Raw genomic sequence first — 25662 nt, forward strand, 5'->3', positions numbered from 1 at the left:
GTATTCCCATCTCCAAGATCCTATCCCAATATGTAGTAGGTGTAATAATAATAATATTAGCAAATATCTCCAATTAGAAACGTAGTATAGTATTTTTGATTTGCTTTGCCACTTACCTCATGTGCAGGCATTGCAAGACCTTAGGTATCCACGGTTACGACCACTAGCAGCTAGCTAACTAACTGTCACTTTATCAGTGGACATAACCATGGATACCTAAGGTCCTGCAATGCCTGCACATGAGGAAAGAGACATAGTGAATCAAAAATACTATACTACATTTCTAATTGTAGGTATTTGCTAATATTATTATTATTACACCTACTACATATTGGAATAGGATCTTGGAGATGGGAATACCCCTTTAAATTTTAGGCCCAATACAAGATTGCAGGAAGTGCTTTACAAATTTTGGACTGTCTTTAACCACTTTTATATGTCCTCCAAACTCAGGTCTGGGATGTAAAGTTTCTCATTGAGGCGCGTGTCAAACCTGCGTAGAGAGACTTATAAGCCAGGCAATGCTCCCTGGGAAAAAGGTATGCAAATAGCCTCTTTAAAAAGGAAGAGAACAGAGTCACAAGGAAAACCAGAGTCTTCTTTAAGAGGAAAACATGGAGTATATTTTCCTTCTGTAGAAGAGTCTGTTTTGGCTTTATAACTTAAAGAGAATCTGTCAGCAGGATTTCAGCACCCAAACCATTTCTATGTGCATGTAGATCTTTCAAAGACAATTCCAGCACTACCTTTTATATGGCCAGTCCATTCCACCATTACTGAGAAATCAGAGTTTGAATTGATCTGCAAATTAGGCAGAAGAGCTATTTGTAGATCTAAAGCCTCTGTCACTCCAGATCTACCTACCGGCCACAACTGCCTACTCCTGCTTGACTGAGAGCCTCCTTGCTGTGTGACTTCAGGCAAATGAGTCGTCAGTCAAGCAGGAAGTGGCGGTGGTGCTGGGCGGGAAATAGAGCTGGAGTGACAGAGGCTTTAGATCTACAAATAGATTTTCAGCATTACTTGTAAAACAATTGAAACATTGATTTCTCATTAATGGAGGAACAGACTGTCCACATAAAGGTATTGCTAGACTTGTCTTTGAAAGAGCTACATATGCATACAAATAGATTGGGGTGTGAAATCCTGCTGACAGATTCCCTTTAAGTCATACTATATGGTTCTTTAGAGAGTCAATATTGAATTCTAAGATTGCTACCTCCAATAGTTAGCACTAGAGACCTTGTTCTCTTCCACCAAACTCAGAATATAAAAGTTTGACTCAATTCAAGTTTTCTCAGTCACATAAAAAAGAAATACATGTGGAATCAAGACATTGCCCCTAAAGGAATGTGGGGTTTTAACTATATGATGTGGCTTCATCTTTGTTTTTTAGTTGGCTGGAAAATTGACCCCATATTAAATTGTGTAAGAATGTACTTTGCACGCAAAACTGAAATAAAGAATACAAAGAAGGTTCTTGGATTGAAAAATTAGAAAAAAGATAAAAAGAATAACATTAAAGAGCTATGCAAAAGTCCAGCTTAAGCATAAAGCATAAAATCTAATTTCATTACAAAAGAAGAAAATAAAATAGAAGGTACCTTAAGTATGCACAGGAACTCAGTTTCGTAGCATAAAAATAATCTACACATGGCACTGTAAAGTATTTGCTATAATACAACACATATTTAAAAAAAAAACTGGGATTAATAACGCTGGTCTTGTACAACACTCTGCAGGTTCACTATACAGCCTCAGGAGAAATAAAGAAATAGTAGTGATAGTTGCTGATATGCACCTTGCATAATGCAAAAAAACAGTGATCCAAATATGTGCAGAGAGATTTGGCAATTACAATAGTTTCATGAGTCCTGAAGGTTAATGGCCAACCACCATTTGCTACAGGTTGCCATTAGGACCTTACTTCCAATGTACCTAGCAAATAATTGGAAGAAATTCCATTCTGCTCATAAACTCAACATCCTGTCAATGACACCAAAAAAACGTTAGATTCCTCCTGGTGTTCTAAAATTATATTTTGTGCAGTTATCTGCCATCCTTTTACAATGTGCAGCTGTTTACCCAGTAATTACTCAGAATGGAATCTGCAATTTTGTGGGTTCTGGCGATATCCCTAAAATTACAAACTATTTTTATAAACAGACTCCTGGTTCACAAAACGACTTCTTAGAAGGTAATTTATATGTAATTATACATTACTCGGTTTACCTTGTGTAAATAAACAGCATGCTAATTTGCAGAGTTAAAGGTTTTTTGGGGGCTTTTGTCTCGAGATAGTGATGCCCTTAAAATACAACTGTGCCCAGTACTGCAGCTCAGTCCTTCTCTGTAGATCGGTGAAGATCTGGTGGGTCAGACCCACACTGATCATACACTGATAACCTATCCTATAGAAAAGCCATAAAAATGGTCCTTAAACATGTAATTTTCCCACCTTATTTACCATGGGGCGCGACGGGGTCATGTAGTTTTGATGTAGAATGCTTGATCATTACATCTAATCAGCAAGGTTTACACTAGTCACATTTTAGCCTTTCTTATTCCCCTAAGTTGATTATAGCCGAACTTCAATATACCCTGAAACATACTACCCATTTTAGTCTTGTTAAACTAAAGCATCAAGTTTGATTTTTGAAGGGTTCACCAAAATAAGTATAAATAACGCCCACATTGGAACTATCATACAATAATAAAATGTTGTAGACACCGCCTTATGGCACGGTCTATACATATGTACACACAAATACTGCCACTCACTGAAGAAACCCTGGCTGACATGTCATGTAGTGGTTTAACATGTGGTCTTCAAATTTCCATTCGTTTGAGTTGTACCTCTACAACATCTCTAACATACTAATACACAGTACTATTATACACACACTCACTGACTTGTATAACAAAGTCAGGTCAGTGCAAATCAAAGAACCATCTAAAAATGTATTTTCGCCATCAGGAAATTAGAACTGATCAATACGGATCTATGGAATGAAAGCTTCCGGCTCGTGCGGGTAACGTGTTAGTGGTATGTATCTCAAAGACTGGAATATTCTCTATTGTTATACAGCTTATCGGTGAGCTCAATTAACAGCCCTTGCATATTGTCAAGTCAGCATTGCTACTTCATCCATCTCGTCTTTAGGGTTGTCCTTTGCTTGGCAAACAAGGTTTCCAACTTTGCTGGTACAGTCATGTAATGCCGAGGACAGTAGTCTCACTTGATATCAGTCTAGTGAACTGAAGCATAGAGTTCAGCAGGAGTCAGCCGTAGTATGCTGGGTGTGATTGATTGCTACTATCATTCACTGGTTGCCTCATTCTTAGTAGATGAAGTGCTGTCCCGGACAGGAAGAAGGTCGTAGTGGCACGGAATGTGACTGTTCTTAGGAAGGTCATAGAGATCCTGGCTGGCTTTACAGTTGCTGTTGAATCCTCCTTGGGCAAGACTCACAGTAGGTTCTAAGGAAAAAAATGTAAATATATAGTACTGTCATTATCTATCATGTGAAATTAACCCATGTAGGAATTATTTATGCTAATTTCTTTCCTAGAAACATTTAGGGGCTGATTCAGCAAAGCTTTTACACCAGAAAACTGGCATAAAGTGCATTGAAAAGTCACCAAATATTTGCACAGGACGAAGTTGCACAAAACTTTTTCTATGTTTTCACGCCAGTTTGAAGCAGCTCCAAGAAAATGAGAGCTGGGGAGGATCCGGTGTAAGGCTATGCACGCTTGTTAAATTCATCAGAAGTGCCAGCGTTTTTTTAAAGCAGAAATGCTACTCCAGTCCGCGACAGGAGTAGCATTTTTGGTGAGGAGCACAGAGACACATGCCACTGAGAAGATACGCCAAATTCATTACGTTTCATACGCCTCTTAATTAATTTTGCACATCTTACTCCAGCGAGCTTGTCATTAAGACTGGTGTGCTCAATGCCAATCTTAATGAATCTGCCCCTAAGAGTTTCTTTTTCTATAGCAAATCGTTCTACTACATCTAAAACTTTGTAAACAAAGTGATTTTAAAATACATATATATTATGATGTTGGGTGGTGGTTACTTCTTTTCATTTGAATATATTGTTTGTATAGTATGAGGTCAATCATTATTATTAGTTTTATGCAGCTGTAGTGTGTTTGATAGTAGGTATAATAGTTACTTGCAGCTCAGGTAACAGTAATGGCATGGGAATGTCAACAGCATATATTATTATGCACTACTGTCACCAGGAAAGTGATAGCATTACTTAAAGGAGTTCTCCGCTTTGAATATTCCCTTTCTTATATAAGGGTCTCCTGACAAATTCATCACAGTGTGGAGTGCAACTGAGTCCCACATGGATCAAAAGTAGCAGCAAGTGAAAGCATTACATGGTCCATATTGATGTCAGCAGGCTGTCCATGTAATGCACAGACATGCCAAGTAAACCAGCAATGTGTAAAAGACACATAGCTCACCAATGGTGTGACGAAGATGTAGATTTATTCTAGCCAAGATATATTGCAGCATGTTTCAACTCTCAATGGGTCTTTCTCAGGCGTCAAAAAGACCCAAAGACCTTCAAAATGTTTCAACACACTTTTGGGAGAATAAATCGACATCTTTATTAAACCTTTGGAGTGTTTCGGATTCCTTATACTTTGCTTTGAGTGTTTCCCTGAGCCATGAACAGCTGTGTGGACGCCTGTCTGCTCTTCTATGTTGCATCATGGATGTCATACTGGTTGTGGAGATGTTTTTTTGTGTGTGAAGTCCTCCAAGCAAGAGACTTTTCTTGCAAACTTTCTCTATTAAGGCTAATGGATGAGGATCCTGAACTGCGGCCAGCCCTTGGAGTAGGATTTTTTACCATTATTTTTTTAAAATTGGACAATTCCCTTAAAGGGAACCTGTCTCATGTGATTCATGCTGCCTGAACCATGGACAGCATGAACCACAGACCGTCTCCTGTATTACAGACAGGTATGTATACTCTAAAACACGCTGCACTTGTTTGTAATGCAGGAGTCGGTCTCTTATTCATGACGTTTGTGGATCGGGAGTAAATGAATCCATGCGACAGGTTCCCTATAAACTAAGTCTTAGGATGAAAACCCCATCACTGACAGATAAACGAGTCTGCCTCACAAATAATCATTTATCATCTATCCACAAGGTAAGTTAAAAATGTAGAATCTCTGTACCTCATTGAAGATCTCAACAAGCATAATCCAAATAAAAAGACAAAAAACATTTCAGATAAATGTACATGCACACTAAAACGTTTCATTCAAGAGTGCCTTACCATTTTAGGTGGCCTTGAAAAATAATTTGCTGCAATAAAAAGCAACAACAAAGTAACTATCTAAATTAATTGCTTGCCTTTTATCCCATAAATGACTCATCTATTGTATTACATAGCAAGCTTTCTGCTGGGTAAAATGAAAATTGCTAGAAATCAGATGTTAAAGGGGTTGTCCAGAGAAGCAAAATGATGTACAAAGGCATACTCACCACACCGATTTCCTGCCACTCGGGTTTGGATGCCGCCCATCCCCAGTCTATACTCCCAGCTGCAGCAAAGGCCATGACAATGACCTGCTGCAGCCAGTGATTGGCTGCTGTGCTCACGTCTCTGTGTCGGAACATCATCAAAGCATCAGGAAATAATAATCAATGGAGAACTGGGCGGCATAAGAACAGGAGCGGAAGGGGATCAGTGATTGAGAACCTTTTTTTTATCTTTGTACACCATTCAGGGCTATTTTAAAAATGTTTTCTTGTCTATATAGATGCCTTTAATGATTCCATAAATAACATCATGTTCTTGCTCCTCTCTTTTAAATTCCAGTATGTTATCATTACAGAAATTCAGGAAGCAGATGTCCCATATCAAAGACACAGACTAAAGGTCAATTTACATGCTATACACAGAACTGGGAATATTTTTAAGGGAATCTGTCAGCATGTTTTACATATGGAAGCTGTTGTATATATCACGGGGATACCGCCACAAGATCGCAGCGTCTGGTCACATGAAATCCTGCACTGATTAGAACTGCTTCACCATCCTATTAAACAGTGCAGGTTTTCCTTCCTCTGTCAAGGGTTAATCAGTTCAGTTGATTTCCTGGAGCTCTCCATCCTGAATTGTCTCAGCTGTTCTGTGTTGGCCACTCCCCTCTGGTATATATGCTCGCGACTGGCACTTGTAAATTGCCAGTGATACTTCTTCTTCCTGGTTAGGTGTTGGAGGAGAAATTCAGTGTTTGGAGTAGGTGGAAGGAGAGTTGTTCAGATTTCTGCTTGGATTTAGTTTGCATGCTTATCCTCATCCTCTCCTATTTGGTTTCTCCTACCTACGCGTCCCCTGTGTTCCCCTCTGTTGTTTTGCGAGTATATTTGTATGATTGTAGTTTTCTTCCATCCCTGTCTGTCTAGCCTTGTCTGTCTGGTTAGTGTAATCCTATACACTTTGGCCTCACACCTCTCTGGGTGATGGAGGGAATAGATAAGGTTTATGATAGAAGCATAGCAAAGTACATGACCCTGGTGTCTGCACCGTCCGGGGTAATCCAGGGTGCAGGGATAGGCTAGGGCGCCCCCTAGTTCGAGGGATCAGGTAGGCGTCCACTGCCCCTAGTCACTACATGACAGTATAGCTATTGACGCTTGTCCCCCAATAAAAACAATACTTTTTTTTCTAGAGATTTCATGAGCCAGTCATGAGTAATCTAGAACATCATCCATGTGAAAATAAGGCTGGAAGTGCAGTGGGACAAGTCTATGCACTTGGTCTGCTTCTTCCTTCAGTGCACTTCTAGTCTGATTTGCATTTGACTTCTACACTACATTTCTTAAGACTGGCACATCGGATGTCTACAAAAAAGATGTTATTTTTCATTAGGGACTACACAGCCATATCACTACTTCCATATGTAAAAACTCACTGTCAGTTTCCCTCTTAACAAGGAAAGGAAAATAAAAGTACAGAATGAGTTAAAGGAACACTTACCGACTTCATACACATTCTTGGTTGCCAGGCTGGTATTACTTATCTCTGCATAGGCAGAGTCTCGGCGTGCCGGTGACTTCATCTCCACATACCCACACTCAGTGTGTTTTGGTAGAAGGACTGGTGGATCCTTGATGGTTGCATATGGGTTTTCAGTACTGCTCAATGAACAGCTGCTAATGCTATATGCAGAACTCTTCAAGAGATCTGGGAAAACCATAAACCAAAAGGTTCAGATGAGTGTACTTGATAAACAGCGTGTTATAATAATAATATAGTAATATAATAATATAATAATAGTATCTTTTACTTCTAATAGAAATAAATTGCACTGGAAATATCAAATACTTGTATTTTATAGGATTAAAATGTTATTTCAGCTTACTGAAACATTTTGAAGACATTTATTACATTCTACTCAGTGCAGGAGTTTTAGGGTCATTTACACAAGTAAGAATATTAGGTTGAAATATTTTATCTAAAATTAATCATATTTTTTCCTCAAATTGAAAAACTACAGTACAGACCAAAAGTTTGGACACACCTTCTCATTTAAAGATTTTTCTGTATTTTCATGACTATGAAAATTGTACATTCACACTGAAGGCATCAAAACTATGAATTAACACATGTGGAATTGTATACTTAACAAAAAAGTGTGAAACAACTGAAAATATGTCTTATATTCTAGGTTCTTCAAAGTAGCCACCTTTTGCTTTGATGACTGCTTTGCACACTCTTGGCATTCTCTTGATGAGCTTCAAGAGGTAGTCACTGGAAATGGTTTTCACTTCACAGGTGTGCCCTGTCATGTTTAATAAGTGCGATTTCTTGTATTATAAATGGGGTTGGGACCATCAGTTGTGTTGTGCAGAAGTTTGGTGGATACACAGCTGATAGTCTTACTGAATAGACTGTTAGAATTTGTATTAAGGCGAGAAAAAAGCAGCTAAGTAAAGAAAAACGAGTGGCCATCATTACTTTAAGAAATGAAGGTCAGTCAGTGCGAAAAATTGGGAAAACTTTGAAAGTGTCCCCAAGTGCAGTAGCAAAAACCATCAAGCGCTACAAAGAAACTGGCTCACATGAGGACCGCCCCAGAAAAGGAAGACCAAGAGTCACCTCTGCTTCTGAGGATAAGTTTATCCGAGTCACCAGCCTCAGAAATCGCAGGTTAACAGCAGCTCAGATTAGAGACCAGGTCAATGCCACACAGAGTTCTAGCAGCAGACACATCTCTTCAACAACTGTTAAGAGGAGACTTTATGCAGCAGGCCTTCATGGTAAAATAGCTGCTAGGAAACCACTGCTAAGGACAGGCAACAAGCAGAAGAGACTTGTTTGGGCTAAAGAACACAAGGAATGGACATTAGACCAGTGGAAATCTGTGCTTTGGTCTGATGAGTCCAAATTTGAGATCTTTGGTTCCAACCACCGTTTCTTTGTGCGACGCAGAAAAGGTGAACGGATGGACTCTACATGCCTGGTTCCCACTATGAAGCATGGAGGAGGAGGTGTGATGGTGTGGGGGTGCTTTGCTGGTGATACTGTTGGGGATTTATTCAAAATTGAAGGCATACTGAACCAGCATGGCTACCACAGCATCTTGCAGCGGCATGCTATTCCATCCTGTTTGCGTTTTGTTGGACCATCATTTATTTTTCAACAGGACAATGACCCCAAACACACCTCCAGGCTGTGTAAGGGCTATTTGACCAAGAAGGAGAGTGATGGGGTGCTACACCAGATGACCTGGCCTCCACAGTCACCAGACCTGAACCCAATCGAGATGGTTTGGGGTGAGCTGGACCGCAGAGTGAAGGCAAAAGGGCCAACAAGTGCTAAGCATCTCTGGGAACTCCTTCAAGATTGTTGGAAGACCATTTCCGGTGACTACCTCTTGAAGCTCATCAAGAGAATGTCAAGAGGGTGCAAAGCAATCATCAAAGCAAAAGGTGGCTATTTTGAAGAACCTAGAATATAAAACATATTTTCAGTTGTTTCACAATTTTTGTTAAGTATATAATTCCACATGTGTTAATTCATAGTTTTGATGCCTTCAATGTGAATGTACAATTTTCATAGTCATGAAAATACAGAAAAATCTTTAAATGAGAAGGTGTGTCCAAACTTTTGGAAACGAATGGACAGCAAAGAAGGCAGAAGCGAGCCAATCGAGAGACCAGACAGCAGTTAGGCATGTATAAGGAAGGATGAAGAGTGGAGTGCATGAAGTTCTTTATTTTTTTTTCAATCTCTTCCAGGCAAAGTTCCCTCTATCACCCTACAATTTGAGTGAATCTACCCAAATTAAATCTGGGAGAATTGCTCAATTCTAGTTTATATTATGATATGAAATAAATGACACTATATAAAGCTACTTTTCCATTTTATATACTGCTGATTTGCAGCCCATTCTTTGTGCCCAGTGCATAAAGGTCATTTCGCACCATTAATATTACCATGCTCAGTCAGAAATCCTCCTTGCTTCCAGTCTGCTGGCAGCGTTCCTGTGTAATCAATAGTGTGTGATCTCTTCCCTGGATCCAAACTCTTGAGGTTTCCAAATAGCTGGCTGCTTTTTGACTGCATAAAAAATGAAAATGCAAAATATAATGCAATATTTTATTGTGGATCATTTGCACCACACTATTACTGCATTCGTCGATATAAAAGCACAGGCCTAGCAGCTGTCATCTTAACATATAAATAATAGATGATGACAATCAATTTGTCAATAACGTTTTATTTTTGTGGAACTCTACTTAGGGTTATTGCTTTAGTCTGAAGGACTTGTAATGACTTAATTAACAGACCAAAAAGAAATGTTAAATTATTAAATGGTATTATTGATTTATTGATAGAAAAGTCCTTTGAGGATAGTCCTCTTTACCCCTATTAATATATAAATAGACATTGATGATAGTTGAATTTCTAGAGATAGACCTAAATTAAACAAGAAAATACGAAGCTAATTAACAGATTTACTTTTATGTGGTACATAGACCCAGATTCAGCTTTTGCACAAGCAACAAGGGTGTCAAGGCCCATCATACAGAATTTGAAAGCCTTGTTAGGTTTCTAGGAGCCTAAAGTTGGGGTGCTAGAGATGCTAGGTAGGAGGAGGTAGCTATGTAATCAATGAAGAGAAATCGAGTGTAGTATGTTTAGCCCCAAAGCTACTCCCATGAATGCCAAGTCAATCTAACCAGCAGGAATATCATCATTGTGATCAGATGTCCTCAAAACACCAGAGCAGAACATGACCAGAGCGCTGAATTTCTGGAACTCCTCCAGTGGTGGGTTCAATTTGTACTTTGCCATTATCATGTTATGCACATGCCATCATCATTTGCAATATTTTTTATAATCTTTCTATACCATCAAGATGACTGTATGGAGAAGATAAGATATGGTAAAACATAGTAAAGGGTTATTCCCTTGTCATAAAATGATGGCATTTTGCAGGGAATTGTCATGACCTTATGATCAGTGGAGGTCTGCCCTTTGGTACCCTCACCAATGCTGAGAATGAAGGGACTCGGTGCTGAAGCTCCTTTCGACCCTGGTAGTTGTTATGTAAAATAACCATGAAGATATAATGCCTTACCTTAGAAACCATCATTCTGTCCATATTATTAAGATGAGGTCCACTTGTGCACTGACTCAATGTGTGGTAGCTTGGATTAGAGAAGTACTGGCTGTTAGGATTTGCTCCATTATTGTGCGGGAGAGTATCTGTGTGAAAGAAATGTTTTGGGGCTTAAAAATTTGTATTTCCAGTGTTGTTACAGCAAAGCCTGCCTTTCCACATTGAATACATTACGTCTTATAAATCTCAGGGTTTATAGTCTGAAGAGGCGACAGAATGTAGCGTAGGGACATCACCAACAAATCTATTTTATGTCTATTTTTTTCTTATGTTTGCTCTGGTCTGTAGGTGTGATGCGTTATCTAACTTGAAATGTTCATACCTGTACATGTTGAGCTTCTAGGGCAACATATGGAGTCTACGGTGCCATAAGCCCTCAGCTGTTGTATGGTCCCTTTGTACAACACAGTATTATGGAGGTATTCTGAATAACCCCAGAAAGTCTGACAATTGGTATATTCTTACTTACTTCACTTTTTACATTTTTTTCAGTAAGACAAACACACTCGGCCACTCAATTTGAATCTTTTAAGTCACTTTTCTTTTTTGCCATTCTTTGCGCCAAAATCACCAAAATGACGTACGCGGTTCATGAATTTTGTCAAAAATTGTCTCATTTTCTGTCTATAACCTTTGCTTGTGATTTTTTTTTAGTGTGAAAAGTCACACATTTGTTTAAATGGCTCAAAAATTTACACCAAGGTAACTAGCATACATAAAATCACTCTATTGTGGGACTGGAGTACATTTGCTATAAATTTTGACACAGATTTTGCGACTTTTGTAAAAAGTTGCAAATGAATTATTATTATTATTTATTTATATAGCGCCATTGATTCCATGGTGCTGTAACATCTGAAAAACAAAAACTGCACCCACAATGAACAAAAAAAAAACAGATGGACACATATAAAAAATAAACTTTTGAAAAGGCACAAGTTAAATGAAGAATTAGGCATACATGAAAAACAGTCGAAAAACACCAAAAATCAAAAACAGGCAAAAAGGCAATACTGAATCTGGCCCATTGAATGTATTTTTCTATAGTAAGCTGTTACCTGCAATGGTATAATCTGTGCTGAGGACTCGGACGGTGGGGGTGTAGGATACAGATGGCATCGTTGTCTCTTTGCCCTTCTGTTTATGTCTGTAGATAATAAAAAGGGCTAGCAGGAACAGGACAACCAGGACAAGGATAATGATGCCAGCAATGGCACCAATCTGGTAAGTGTCAGCAGGGATTGCAGCACTTGTGCGGGTCAGGCTGTTCAGGTTTCCTACAATTATCATTACAGCTAGAAGGGAAGAGCAGTGAGAAAATTAATTAGCCCTCATAGATATGAGGGGTGCATTGTGTAAGAGGTCATTAGCTGAGACAATGAATTAACTGATCGTACAAAGGACAATAAATGACTATTTAATAATGTGGACGCCTCGTTGTACAGAACAGATAATTACACTTTCTACATATAATATGCTCATTGTGAGTCCACCATTAATAACATAATTTAATGAGAATCACATTAAATCCAATGAAATATTACTACTTTGCTATATCAAAAACTGAAATAATCAAATTCCTGCATTTCGTAGTGTGATACTTCTTATTAAACTGTTTGGTAACTTCATTATTCAGTATAACTAGGTAACTAACACAAATAGTTACTTACATGTATTGTTACATATCTGCAGGGCCGCCATCAGAGCATTACTGCCTTTACAGGCGTATGGGGCCCGGTGAGCAGAGGGGACCCCCCTCTGCTCACCGGGCCCAAGCGGCAGGATCCTGCAGGTTCAGTTAAAACTACTGCTGTCCGGGAAGCCGCACGGCAATAGTTAAAAGCCGCCAGCCAATCACAGGCCGGCAGCCTGAAATGTATGAGGGAGAGCCGGGCGCCGCTAGACCACGGCCAGGTAAGGAGAAACTTTTTTTTTTACTTTTTCTTTGTACTTAAAGTGGCAAGCTGCAATATAGGGTCAGATGGGACAGGATGGGGAAGGATCATGGGACAGATGGGGTAGGATTGAGTGAGATGGGGCTGGATCATGGGACATATGGGGGAGGATCATGGTACACATGGGGCAAAATCATGGGACACATGGGGCAGGATGGGGAGAGATGGGACAGGATCATGGGACACATGGGGCAGGATGGGGACACATGGGGCAGGATCATGGGACACATGGGGGATGATCATGGTACACATGGTGCGGGATGGAGACAGATCATAGAATCATAGAATGGTAGAGTTGGAAGGGACCTCCTGGGTCATCTGGTCCAACCCCCTGCTCAAAGCAGGATTCACTAGATCATCTCAGACAGATGTCTGTCCAGCCTCTGTTTGAAGACGTCCATTGAAGGGGAACTCACCACCTCTCGTGGCAGCCTGTTCCACTCATTAATCACCCTAACTGTCAAAAAGTTTTTTATAATATCTAATCTGTGTCTCCTCCCATTTAGTTTCATCCCATTGCTTCTAGTCTTTCCTTGTGCAAATGAGAATAAAGATGATCCTTCTACAATGTGACAGCCCTTGACATATTTGTAGACAGCTATTAAGTCTCCTCTGAGTCTTCTTTTTTGCAAGCTAAACATTCCCAAATCCTGCAACCGTTCCTCATAGGACATGGTTTGCAGACCAGTCACCATTCTGGTCGCTCTTCTCTGAACTTGCTCCAGTTTGTCTATGTCTTTTTTAAAATGTGGTGCCCAAAACTGTACACAGTATTCCAGATGAGGTCTGACCAAAGAGGAGTAAAGACCGATAATGACTTCACGTGATCTAGACTGTATGCTTCTGTTAATACATCCCAGAATTGTATTTGCCTTTTTTGCTGCTGCATCACACTGTTGACTCATGTTCAGTCTATGATCTATTAGTATACCTAAGTCTTTTTCACATGTACTGTTGCTTAGCTCTATTCCTCCCATTCTGTATATGCTTTTTTCATTTTTATTGCCCAGATGTAGTACTTTGCATTTTTCCCTGTTAAAAACCATTCTGTTGGTTGCTGCCCACTGCTCCAGTTTATTTAGGTCTTTTTGAATCCTCTCTCTCTCTTCTCTGGTATTAGCTATCCCTCCTAGCTTTGTGTCATCAGCAAATTTAATCAGTTTACCCTCAATTCCTTCATCTAAATCATTGATAAAGATGTTGAACAATACAGGTCCCAGGACGGAGATGGGGCAGGATCATGGGACAGATGGGGTAGGATGGAGAGAGATGGGGCAGGATCATGGGACACATGGGGCAGGATCATGGGACACATGGGGCAGGATCATGGGACACATGGGGCAGGATCATGGAGACACATGGGGCAGGTTGGAGACACATGGGACAGGATGCAGGATCATGGAGACACATGGGGCAGGTTGGAGACACATGGGACAGGATCATGGGGCAGGATGGGGACACATGGGGCAGGATCATGGGACATATGGGGAAGGAAGGAGACACATGGGGCAGGATGGAGAGAGATGGGGCAGGATGGAGACACATGGAACAGGATCATGGGACAGATGGGGCAGGATGGAGAGAGATGGGGCAGGATGGAGAGAGATGGGGCAGGATCATGGGACACATGGGGCAGGATGGAGAGAGATGGGGCAGGATCATGGGACACATGGGGCAGGATGGGGACACATGGGGCAGGAAGGAGACACATGGGGCAGGAAGGAGACACATGGGGCAGGATGGAGACACATGGGGCAGGATCATGGGACAGATGGTGCAAGATGGAGAGAGATGGCGCAGGATTATGGGACACATGGGGCAGGATCATGGGGCAGGATGGGAGATAGGGCCAGGAATGAGACACAAGGGGGTCAGGATGAGAGATATTATTACTGTTGGGGCTAATTATGGATATTATTACTGCTGTGATGTATTTTATTTTTGAGGATACTGTTTTCAATGGGGGGGGGTCCTGTTACTGTGCAGGATGGCACTATGTTGCTTTCTTTTCTTCATCTGGTGTGGTGTAGAAGTTGGGAAAAAACTGGGGAATGTGCTCTGGAAGCGGTGCTCTAGATAAGTGTTATTTTCTGTAGAGACGAGTCCTGGCTGGAAGAAGTGTTGGCCTGTGCTGGATGAAGAAGAAAAACGAAGATGAACGACCTCAACTAGAGACGTCACCGGTGAGTCAGTGTGTTACCTATGCAATATATACAGAGATCTTGTGTATATAGTCACTGGTGATCACTGTATTACCTGTACACTTAAACTATACACTGTATACTATGGCACTTATGGTAATATTAGTATTGTGGGTTTATTTTTATTAATGATCAGTATTGTAGTATTCGGTCATTATGTGGTGGCAATATGTGGTATGGTCATGATGTGGCGGTATTTGTTCCTTGTATATGGTATTATTAGGTCACTATGTGGTGGTAATATGTGATCTGGTCACGGAGTGGCGGTATGTCTGCCTTGTACATAGTATTATTCAGTCACTATGTGGTCGTAATATGTGGTCTGGTCATGGTGTGGTGGTATTTGTCCCCTGTATGTGATATTATTCGGTCACTATGTGGTGGTAATATGTGGTCGGTCATGATGTGACAGTATTTGTCCCTTGTATGTGGTATTATTGGTCATTTAAAAAAATGTATCTGACACATTCCCTTAAAGAAAAATATACCTACAAGAGTACTGGATATTTTAAGAAATGTTTAATAGGTTAGAGTAGAGTAGGGCCCTGCCAAAAGAGTCTACCTTGTCAGGTGGTAGCTTAAAAAATCTTTTGGCGAAAAAAAAAGCTGATGGCTATGTATGTGATCTGGTGTTCGATGGGGACTGTTAATATGTGAATAGTGATGACATGGTGCCGAAAGTAGGGTTTTTCCAATAGTGGGCGGTGGGACTATGGAAAGTTTGAGGGGTGGAGGCGGAGCCTGGGCAAGTCTCAAGGGGGCCAGAAAATTTTGCCAGTATGGGGCCTTGAAATTTCTGGTGGCAGCCCTGCATATCTGACACTGTCCAACCATAGGACTGACTAATAGACAGCTGTAAGATGGTTAACACATCTCAGACACCTCACCTTGGTCACACCTTGTCCCTTTCCAGCCTGGGCTGCAGTAACAGGTTCCAGTAATGTGGTCGCATGTGGAATTATTAACACAATCACAAACTTGTCGGCATCCGTATCCGTATGAACCAGCCGGGCATTCTAACAGGACACAGAAAATTGTCGTGAGTATAACTAGATTAGTACACCTAGATAATGGAAATCTGTTGCAAGACTAATGGTCAACCAAAAGTACTATAGGTATTTTGACTTACTCTGTTCACAGTGTTTTCCCATGAATCCTGTGCGACATGTACACTGCCCAGTTATGTGGTCACAGTCGGCACCATTCTGACATTGGCACACTCGGGAACACTCCTTTCCAAAGTAACCCAGTGGGCATCCTATCGGAATGATGATAATGTTATTATTTATCACTTACATATTGCGGGGGCCTCACTAGTCAGTACAGCAAAGGAACAGCATGTCCACAATCAGGTGGAGTTATATGTTGTGTTGGTGGAGCATGTGTACTGCTCCTTCATATGGGAAATATTTATTTTCATAAATCACAAGTACAAGCGGGAATAAGAAACTTTGTGATATGTATTATTACAGAAAAATGCCTCTTTTGAAGGGAACCTGTCATCACCCACCAGAACCGCTATCTACGCTATCTACCTACTGATATAATCTATCTGCAGGTAAGGGCTCATGCAGACGTTCGTACAACACGGTCCGAGCACAGACCTCATTGCATGGACTGGCCGCGGTTCTCCTGACCCGAGCACAACAGCTTCATATGAGGCTGTCATGTTTGGGTTGGGAGACCCATGCCCCGTATGTGACCGTGCTCGGACCCTGTTGCACGAACTTCAGCATGATCCCTAAATAGCACTTAAATCTTGTCTAACAGGCTTACTGGAGCAGAAACTACAGGGAGAAAATGCTGTTTTGCTGTACATTATCATGAAACCTATTTATGACATTGGGAATAACCCTCTAAAGGGTTCTTCTCTTCTTCAATATTCAGGAGCATACTTCCCCCCTCCCTTCCAGCTTCCTAGTTGCCGTAGGGCGATGCATTCCTGAAGGTTGTCAGTTTGGCTGACAATTTGGTTGATCTCAACAGGGATATCTCAGATGTTGCTAGTAGAGATAAATGCTTGCAAGTGCTCGCTCCTTGACTAGGAAAACTTCCACCTCTGATACACTGCAGAGGTCACTACTAACCTAGCACAAGGTGTATAGAAATAAAAATCTCTTTGTTCTAAGGTAAATAGCAAAGTTGTTTGCTTTACAAGCACTTTGCAATTTTGTCAATTTCAAAAACCAAGAGAATCCATTAATTCTGTTGTATAATGTCCACCATGCTGTCTCTGAGGACGTGCTAGAAACATAGGGTCGCAGAATCCCCTCTTTTTTGTGTGCTGTGTATTGGTGACATAAAAGCAGCTAGTTTACTCCCTTTTTGGAGCTGAGGGAAAACTAAATTAGAAATCAGTCCCACAGTAATCTGAAAATGCAGAATCCAAGTGATACAGATATGTTATTAATTATGTACATATGACTGTTAATTCTGAAAAATCAATAAAAACAAGTCGCCTTGTGAGAGTTTGCACTCTGCTATTTTTGTGTACTCATTGAGTTGTACACAGCAGAAATAAAGAAAAAACAATTGATACATTGAATTTAATTAGCTATTATCGACAACTCCAGTGTTTATTCCTTTAGCACTTTATATAGTACAAGGATTCCCAGTCCTTCGCTGACTATCTGTTAGAACCCTCCTGTTTGTTTTTTCTATCTTGTGGTTTGCGGTCACATGACCATCTGCCTTTATATTCCAGCTCCGCCCTTCTGGCTGTGCTGGACTTCAGTGTATGACTGTTTCTCTAGCCAGGTGCTTCTGTGCCTTTCTTTGTCAAGTTCGCTTGGTCCTCTGGGACCTCTAGTACTTTTTTGTCAGTTTGTCTTTTGTACTCTGCAACAACTTCTATTTAGGAGGTGTCCCATTATTGTCCCAGTCCTTAGTTCTTTTAGGGACCCCTCCCTTAATTCTATAGGTCTTCATTCAGACTAGCCGAGGACTAAGGCGGGTCTGTTCACTAGGAACAGGCAGCCCGCTACATCGTAGGGATTCAGCTTAGTCTTACTGTAGGGACAGCTTTCCCCTATCTTTCCTTAGTACATGTTGCATATCATAACACTACCATGCTTTCACGTTATTGATACAGTTTATATAAACACATTATGGAAACAATTGTTTTAATGGAAAGTTAAAATTATTTTAATCTAACAATTTATTACTTACAACTAATACATATTCTGCTACAGAATATTTAGATGACTTAAAAATGATCAAATTAGAGAGTCCTCAGGGGCCAGATGATTACAACTCCACCCTTGAGTATTTTAATTCCTGGATTTTCAGATTATTCACTATGCAAATTGCCCCTTCAGAGAAAAAGAGGACTTGTACTCTATAGTGCCACCTATTGGAATTAGCAATCCTACAAGTCACAATCAACCCTTTAACGAGTCGTGCAATATGACTTAGGATAAAAGCCAAATCAGAATCTCAATTTGCAGACACGGTGTTTCGGGCTGTTGGCCCTCGTCAGTGCAAAGTATGAGAACTGATTTGGCTAGATGGGAGGCTCTGGACTGAGGTCTAAGGGGTAACATTTCTCCTTATGCAGAATATTTGCATGTACAAATATAAATAACTGATACTTTCTACTATCTGTATTTAGGAATATGAAATCTTAATATTGTAAAATGATGTACAAATGAAGTTTATTTTAATACATGGTTTTCCTGGTCTACAGATCTTACTTTGGGTGCAGTAAAGTCCAGTCCATCCAGGAGAACATTTGCACTCTCCGTCATATGCGCTGCACAAGGCCCCATTGTGGCAGTTACAGGTGTGAATACAGTTGGGACCCCAATGACCGGGAGGACACGCTGAAATTAATCACATGTTTTATAAGTTTAGCATCATTCTTGTGAAATTCTCTAAACTTTCTTCAATTCTGACTCAAATTTTAATGATCGACTTATGTAACCTTCCTGTGTGTATATCTAACTGTATTATTGCTGGTACCGATATTATGTATTGTGGGGAATTCATCAATGGAGTGCAATATTGAGATGTCTCTGAAGGCTACTAGGGACCTGAATATGCATTGGGGGGGTTAGTCATTATGTATTTCAATTCCCCATGTAATCTGATGTATCAGGACACCTCTGCTTGTTAAGGTGGGCCTCTTTACATATTATATTTCCAACATCACTATTTTAAACATTAAAAATAAATTCTTTTTTGAAGTACTGTACCTTTTTCATTTATCCCCATTGTTTTCATATTGTCATGCCACAGAATTCGATCCTGTGCCCTTCTATCTTTGTCTGCTGAGCTACAGCATGTTCTGTCACTGTCTGGGGGCTCATTACCTTTTGCCTTCGTCCATTCTTTTCGGACAGCAGGTGTTTTTCCTGTTATCTAGCCTGTCCTATCATACTACTGCAGGTGCTACTAATTAAACCTACCTGGTGCTGGTCTTCTCTACTGGTGATAGTCTTACGTGGATTCTGCTTGGGGTTCTAGTCCTACTTCTGGGTATCTAGGCCAGTCAGATAAGTGTACTGCTGGGGTTTCTTTCTCACGCTGCACTCTCCCTCGATTCCTTAGGAGGTACGTGATACACTCGACAGCCTTTTAGGGAGCCAGGTCCAAGTTGTCATCTCTAGTTTTTACCTTCAGGGTTTATCTAGGCCGCGCTGAAGCCGCTTAGGCCTGCGTTACTGGATACTATAGTTTGCACAGGAACCGGGTGGGGTTTGTGCAGCTTTTTCATAGTTAGATCCTTTATCCCCGTGTTTACTACCACACGTGCATAAAACATATTCTTCTCTCCCCTTGACAGCTCACCAATCTGTCCATAATATGGTTGCAGATGGAGGGAAATAGAACAAAAGACATCTGTCCACAACCTCCGATTAAACCCACTGGGCATGTGCTAGTCTCCTCCTCTGTTTGCATAGGTCCTAGACAGTCCATACACAGTGGGGTTCACCCAAGATTGTGAATAGGCGCCTCTTGTTATGAGTCCCTCTATCTAAAGTCATCTTATGGGCTGAATTGATGCGGTCAGGGGGGAGTAGAAGATGCAAAGTAAGGGTCCATTCACACATCAGTTTTTCACATACCAGTGCTATCCATTTTTTTCATGAATAGCACTCGTACTTATGACAGTCTATGGGGCTGTTTACGTGTCCGTAATTTTTTATGGAGACATGTCCGTTGTTGATCTGAGTGTCTAATGAATCTCAGCAATGAAAAACTATATATCCATAAAAAAATGGGGCAGCACTCAGATGCAATCTTGCTCTCTGTTTTTTACTAAATGCTAGATAAGAGAAGGAGACATTCTGATGAAACTTGTCTCGTGTTTTAAAAAAACTGACTGATGAATGAAGCCTAAGGGAGGTGGCATTACAGAAAACTATGCAGTGGTTAATCTTTTAACAGTCTAGTAGTAAATCAGTGGCAAGGAATTAGTATTTATGCTAGTCCATATAAATGAGAATAAATACTGTGTTGTCTTCTCAGGTTAATTCTCTCTTCAAATAGTGGAATGTGTGTGTAAAATTTTAGGTCATGTCCCCTTATGTGAAAGCCATGGCTTATATAATTAGAGAGTGAAAGATCTCTTTTTTTCCACATGAATTGGATCATTTTACACGGAGGCCTTTGTCTGCATTTCAGTCCATTTAGTTCCTGCTATTAACGGAGTGTCGTAACTCTTTCTGCTCATGTCGGCTTCCTTCCTTGTGGGCAGCTAGTCTTATTCCTGAGTGTATTAGGATCTTCTGCCTTTCATGTGGCCTCTACAGACGTTTCGAATGTGTAAAATGTAAAGAGTTGGCGAACTCTTTGGTGTCCTAGATTCCTGCTCACTGGTAATTGCTCCTAATTCGTTACTGAATCTGATGGCTGCCTCAGCTGCTGCTTCATTTTTCTGAATAACATGATGTTTCTGCTTGTAACCAAAGCTACATAGGACAAACATTGTCTACAGATGATCTAAACTTTGTTGGAAAAATACATTTACAAGTATTAATACAACATGGCAACACATAAAATAATGTTGCTCCAATAAACAAAATAGACTTACACTGGGAGCAATCGTTGCCAATCCACCCAGGGTAACATTGGCAAGATCCATCGATGGGGTTACAAGTTCCATTGTTGGTACAGGTACAAATTCCACCACAATTCTTTCCATAACGGCCGCTGGGACAAACTAATGGGGAAAAAAGTACAAGTGTTTAGTTGTATATTATCAGTACTGCTGACCACCTCGTCTATTATTTCTCATATTGCCTTGTGAAAATAAAAGTGAAACGTCCTCACCTTCATTGCACAGTGAACCCATGAATCCAGCTAGGCAGTCACACATGCCCGTCATATGGTGGCAGGGACCATTGCTGTGGACACATTGTGGACAAGCTTGGCTACATCGATGTCCAAAAAATCCAGGAGAACAGACTGCAAGCACATAAAGCAAGAAGTAATAAGTAAATCTTATAGCAGCACATCCACACACATGACAAGAATACATATATATAGGACCAGTTATACTCACTTCTTTGACATGTGGTCCCTCTGTAGCCTGGTGCACATTCACAAATCCCCTCATCCGGTGAGCAGGAGGCCCCATTCATGCAATTACAAGACTTGGAGCAGTTCGGTCCCCAGTGTCCTCCTGGACAGACACTGTCACAGTGCATACCTGGTCGAAAGAAAATATAAGATAATATAAGAAGGCTGTCCTTATCCAAGAATAAACTTCGAATAGTGTTAAAGAAGTTGTCCACTACTTTTACATTGATGCCCTATCCGTAGGATAGGGCATCAATGTATGATCGGCCGGGGTCCCGCACGTGGCACCCCCGCCGATCAGCTGTTATCAGTGCCGGCGGCATCCGCCTTCTACTCAATTGAATGGGAGGCGGATCTGCAGTACACCGCGGCGGCCACTACCATTTGACGGCGGAGCCCTGTAGGTGAGCATTTCCGGCCGCCGGCACCGATATCACCTAATCGGCGGGGGTTCCGCGTGTGGGACCCCGGCCGATCATACCTTGATGCCATATCCTCCGGATAGGGCATCAATGTAAAAGTAGTGGACAACCCCTTGTACAGGTGGTGCACATGTTGTGTGCAACTTCCAGATTATTTTTTTTTCCAAAGTAACTTTACCAGTTTTAAGGCTTGGTAATAACCTGGAGGCATATCTAATATTTCCCAGATTAATATTTAGTACATTAGTTTTGAAATGCTTGTTAATTCAGTGTCTTGATTCTAGTGCTGGGGACTGCACCATTTAGCTGTCTGTATCCTCTGCTAACTCTAGATCTTACACTTCTTCTGCCAGCTTCTTCTTCCCTTTAAGCTGACATCTGTTCTATATCCTCTGTTCATCCTTAAAGAACAGTTGTCCCTACAGCCTCTAATCACCCCAATAGCTGAATGTTTCTCCTGCATCTTCTCCTTAGCAGTGGCATCTTTTCTAAATCCTCTGCTTAGCCTTAGAGCTAATACTTCTGCAGCTGCACACATTGGACACCAAACACATCCTGATGATGCTTTAGGGTCTTGTATGCCCTATCTTACACATGTCCATATGGCAGTTAGAATTATAATCTTGCATGCACCATGATAACAATGTCCTGAGTTATCCATAGCTGAGGAAATATCCTACCAATCGCTGGGAGTGTTACTGCTAAGAGTCCCAACGATCCCCAAAACAGAACTTTTCAGAGCCTCTTCGTGTATGGGGGGGGAAGTGTGCATGATAGATGTCCGCTTCCTTAATGTGTATGGGACTTATGTAGATAGCTATTTAAAGGGGCTCAAATGCCTCATAATGAGACGCTATTACTACTAAAAATGCCATGTGATAGACCCGAATAAGTACAATAAAAAACCTGTGTCACACTCACAGATCAAGATTGATCACAGATTGGTGAAGAGAATTTAATTAATTCCTTAAATTTGATCATACAGTAACTCACTGTTTGATGTGTTCCCTTTCTTTGGACTATCTGATCATGACACTAGCCACACTTAAAGGGAATTTTATCATCATAGCCCTAACCCCTCTAAACCCCATTGACTGTATTGCACATTTTTCAACGTACTAATAAGCCTAGTCGGTGCTAAATAAATGTAAAATTAACTTTAAACCTTGTGCTAGATACATAAATCAGTAAATAGTCGGAGGGGTGTTTCTCCAGATGAATCCTTCCTCTCATAGTGTAAGCACGCCCCTGTGGGTGTGAGTGATATAATTTGCATCAACGCTGGCCCTGTATAAATTTCACGCATGTGCGCAACATTCTGTCTCACTGGGTATACGCTATGAAGTCAAGTGTACGCTTCATTAATGCACTACATATACCCAAGGAGGCAGTAGTGATGCCACAAGATTAGAACAGATAATGTCACCCCTGGAAATCACGTCACTCACACCCACCACGGGGGCATGCTTACACAATGAAAGGGAGGAGTAGTCCAGGTAAATTAACGCCCCCCCACCCCCAACTAGCCACTCACTGAATTATATAGTGTAAGGGCAGCATTTAAATTGAATGTAAGATTTCTTTAGCAATCGCTAAGCAACAAAAAGGGGCTTAAAAGAATATAGAAAAAGGGTGCAGTACAGTCATGATGGTGTCTTAGGGGGGCTAAGGCAGATGACCGGCGCCCCTTAAACAATATTTGTAAACAAAGTTGACCAAAAGTAGCTGAAGCCAATGTGATGCTTGCAGGATTTTACATATTTTTCATTGGGGGTGAAGAGTTTTAAATTATGGTCCTCATTATGTAACATGTAACGACAATAATGAAAATTCAATGCAGAAGTAAAGTAAACTGAGCAATTGATTTATCTCTTTTTTTTACATTGTTAAAAAAATATATCACTATAAAATCAAATACCAAAGACAAATAGATATGTAAAGATGACATCAGGTCAAACTTTCCTGACCGATAAATTCACATAATCTCTATGAGTTTCCAGTCTGTTTTCACGAAATATTGAATCTTAGATGAACCAAAGGGTTAATTTCTAATGAGCCCTTAGCAGATTACTATTAATCCTACAACAAATGATAGAGGCCACAAAGGAAATCACGTCATTTGACCGCTCCAGAAGGCTGCACTGAGAAACTCATTCATAGTGCCCTGTTTGGTTAAAACTTTTTTTTCCCTCCTTGTGTAATAAAACGGCACAGAAGAAAATCCTTGACCGAGCCACTAATCTCTGGCCAAGAACAAACCTATAACAAGAACTCCTAATTATGGCTCAGCCCCGCTTTAATGGACACGACATTTTAGTCCTAAGGAGGAGCAATAAGTAAAATAGGGATTTTTAGGAGGAGTAACATATCCTTTCTTTGTGAACGCTCTGTGTGCCGATTACATGCCAGCAAGCGTCTCAAATCTAATTGTGTCTGCTCCGCTTTAACAGTCAAAGTGGCCTGACAAGTGAATGGATGATTTATGCCATAGGATAAAAGAAAAGTTGACAAATATTCACATTCTATAAGTTACAGAAACTTGGCAAATTTACAAAGTGTGCGAAGCCTCTTGTATCACGCATACAAAATGTCCCGTACAGTGTGAAGGACACTGGACGCCTTGGATGTTATCTACAAGGAGGTGCTTGTTGTGCTGTAAGTGCGGCCTCTAAAGGAAAACTGGTTTTCTGACAGATTTTGGGCTGTTTTGATGTCGATAAGGAGATTTGTGAAGGAATTTTTTTTTGCCAAGGCTCTGGACAAAGAGGTCTTTGATGGTCTGCAGAAGTTGCTAGGCAATTACTGAGGGCGCATGATAAAACTTCACCCAGTTGCTCAGAAGTGCTCATGTCTTTATGCTCGCTGCACTATTGTAACTGTCTTGTGTAATCAACATTCCCTCTCAAGCCACAGCTCCAATATAGCTTGTATCCAACAGACCGTAATGTAAAGCCATTGCCCAAGACGGGATATTTCCATTTTCCACTGTATTTTATTGTCATTCCTTTCTTTCCTGGCAGGTCAGTAGTGTGTGGGTTTTTGGAGCTACGAGCTGCCCACGGTTTATTAGTCAGTTAAGCGACATACATCTTCAGAAGAATTAGAGAGGTTCCTTTTAACAGGGAAATTGTAAAGTATGTACAATATGGTACAAATGTATAAAAGATTAGTAACTTTTAAGTACATTTATTATGTGCAAACATGAGCCACTGCGCTTAGCGGTTACAAAGGACATTGTTATTTCACTCGTTCATCCCTCTAAAGGGATCTGGCCTTTGCGGTTTGGGCCCATGATTTGTGTTCAGCTGGCCGGTGGAGCGAGTTCAACGTACAATGGTTAGCTAGCCTCATCAGTACCAGAAAAATGGGAACAATGACAAAATTAAACACCAGGGACATAGTCATAGCCAAGGTCAAGTCCAGAAGGTCAGGCAAAGAGGCGAAGCAGAAGAGTAATTAGTGAGTGGGTCAACTCCAGAAGGGAAAGGCATCAATTAGGTTAATCAGCAGAGAATAAAGATACAAGCTGAGTGTGAATATAGAGGGTCAATCCAGTAGTAGGCGCATCAGGAGCAGAGTAGTACAATGCAATAAGTGGCAAGGGAAGGCTATCACTAGGGAATATAATTAGGGTGTCATGTGCTCTCATACTCGCCTTGCCATTGGTCAGCTGACTGGCCCCAGCGATTGGCTGGTCAGCAACACATTTATTTATAGTCCTTGAAGGGGTATTCCCTTCTCCAAGATCCTATCCCAATATGTAGTAGGTGTAATAATAATAATATTAGCAAATACCTCTAATTAGAAATGTAATATAGTTCTTCTGATTTGCTACAGCTCTTTCCTCATGTGTCGGCATTGCAGGACCTTAGGTATGCATGGTTACGACCA

General features: G+C 40.8%; 1 protein-coding gene across 4 annotated transcripts in view; it reads right to left on the minus strand.

Annotated features, from left to right (window-relative positions):
- Positions 1-317: 317 nt before the first annotated feature.
- MEGF10 (multiple EGF like domains 10) overlaps positions 318-25662 on the minus strand; it is a 132630-nt gene continuing 107285 nt past the window's right edge. For 2 of the 4 annotated variants that reach the window (XM_073676625.1, XM_073676614.1), the window contains 11 exons: positions 21333-21479; positions 21101-21235; positions 20862-20990; positions 18520-18648; positions 15957-16085; positions 15715-15843; positions 11730-11966; positions 10630-10757; positions 9470-9605; positions 7020-7226; positions 318-3480 (listed from right to left, as the gene is read on the minus strand). In XM_073676625.1, coding sequence (XP_073532726.1) covers positions 3320-3480; positions 7020-7226; positions 9470-9605; positions 10630-10757; positions 11730-11966; positions 15715-15843; positions 15957-16085; positions 18520-18648; positions 20862-20990; positions 21101-21235; positions 21333-21479 — 1667 coding nt within the window. In that variant the 3' untranslated portion in view covers positions 318-3319. Of the gene's footprint in view, positions 3481-5309; positions 5339-7019; positions 7227-9469; positions 9606-10629; positions 10758-11729; positions 11967-15714; positions 15844-15956; positions 16086-18519; positions 18649-20861; positions 20991-21100; positions 21236-21332; positions 21480-25662 lie in introns of all 4 variants that reach the window. The other 2 variants (XM_073676628.1, XM_073676619.1) reach the window with 2 other exon arrangements.

The sequence above is a fragment of the Phyllobates terribilis genome, unplaced genomic scaffold, assembly GCF_046119375.1.
Source record: "Phyllobates terribilis strain yellow unplaced genomic scaffold, ASM4611937v1 Scaffold_1__5_contigs__length_1240528914, whole genome shotgun sequence".
In the NCBI taxonomy this organism is placed as follows: domain Eukaryota; kingdom Metazoa; phylum Chordata; class Amphibia; order Anura; family Dendrobatidae; genus Phyllobates; species Phyllobates terribilis.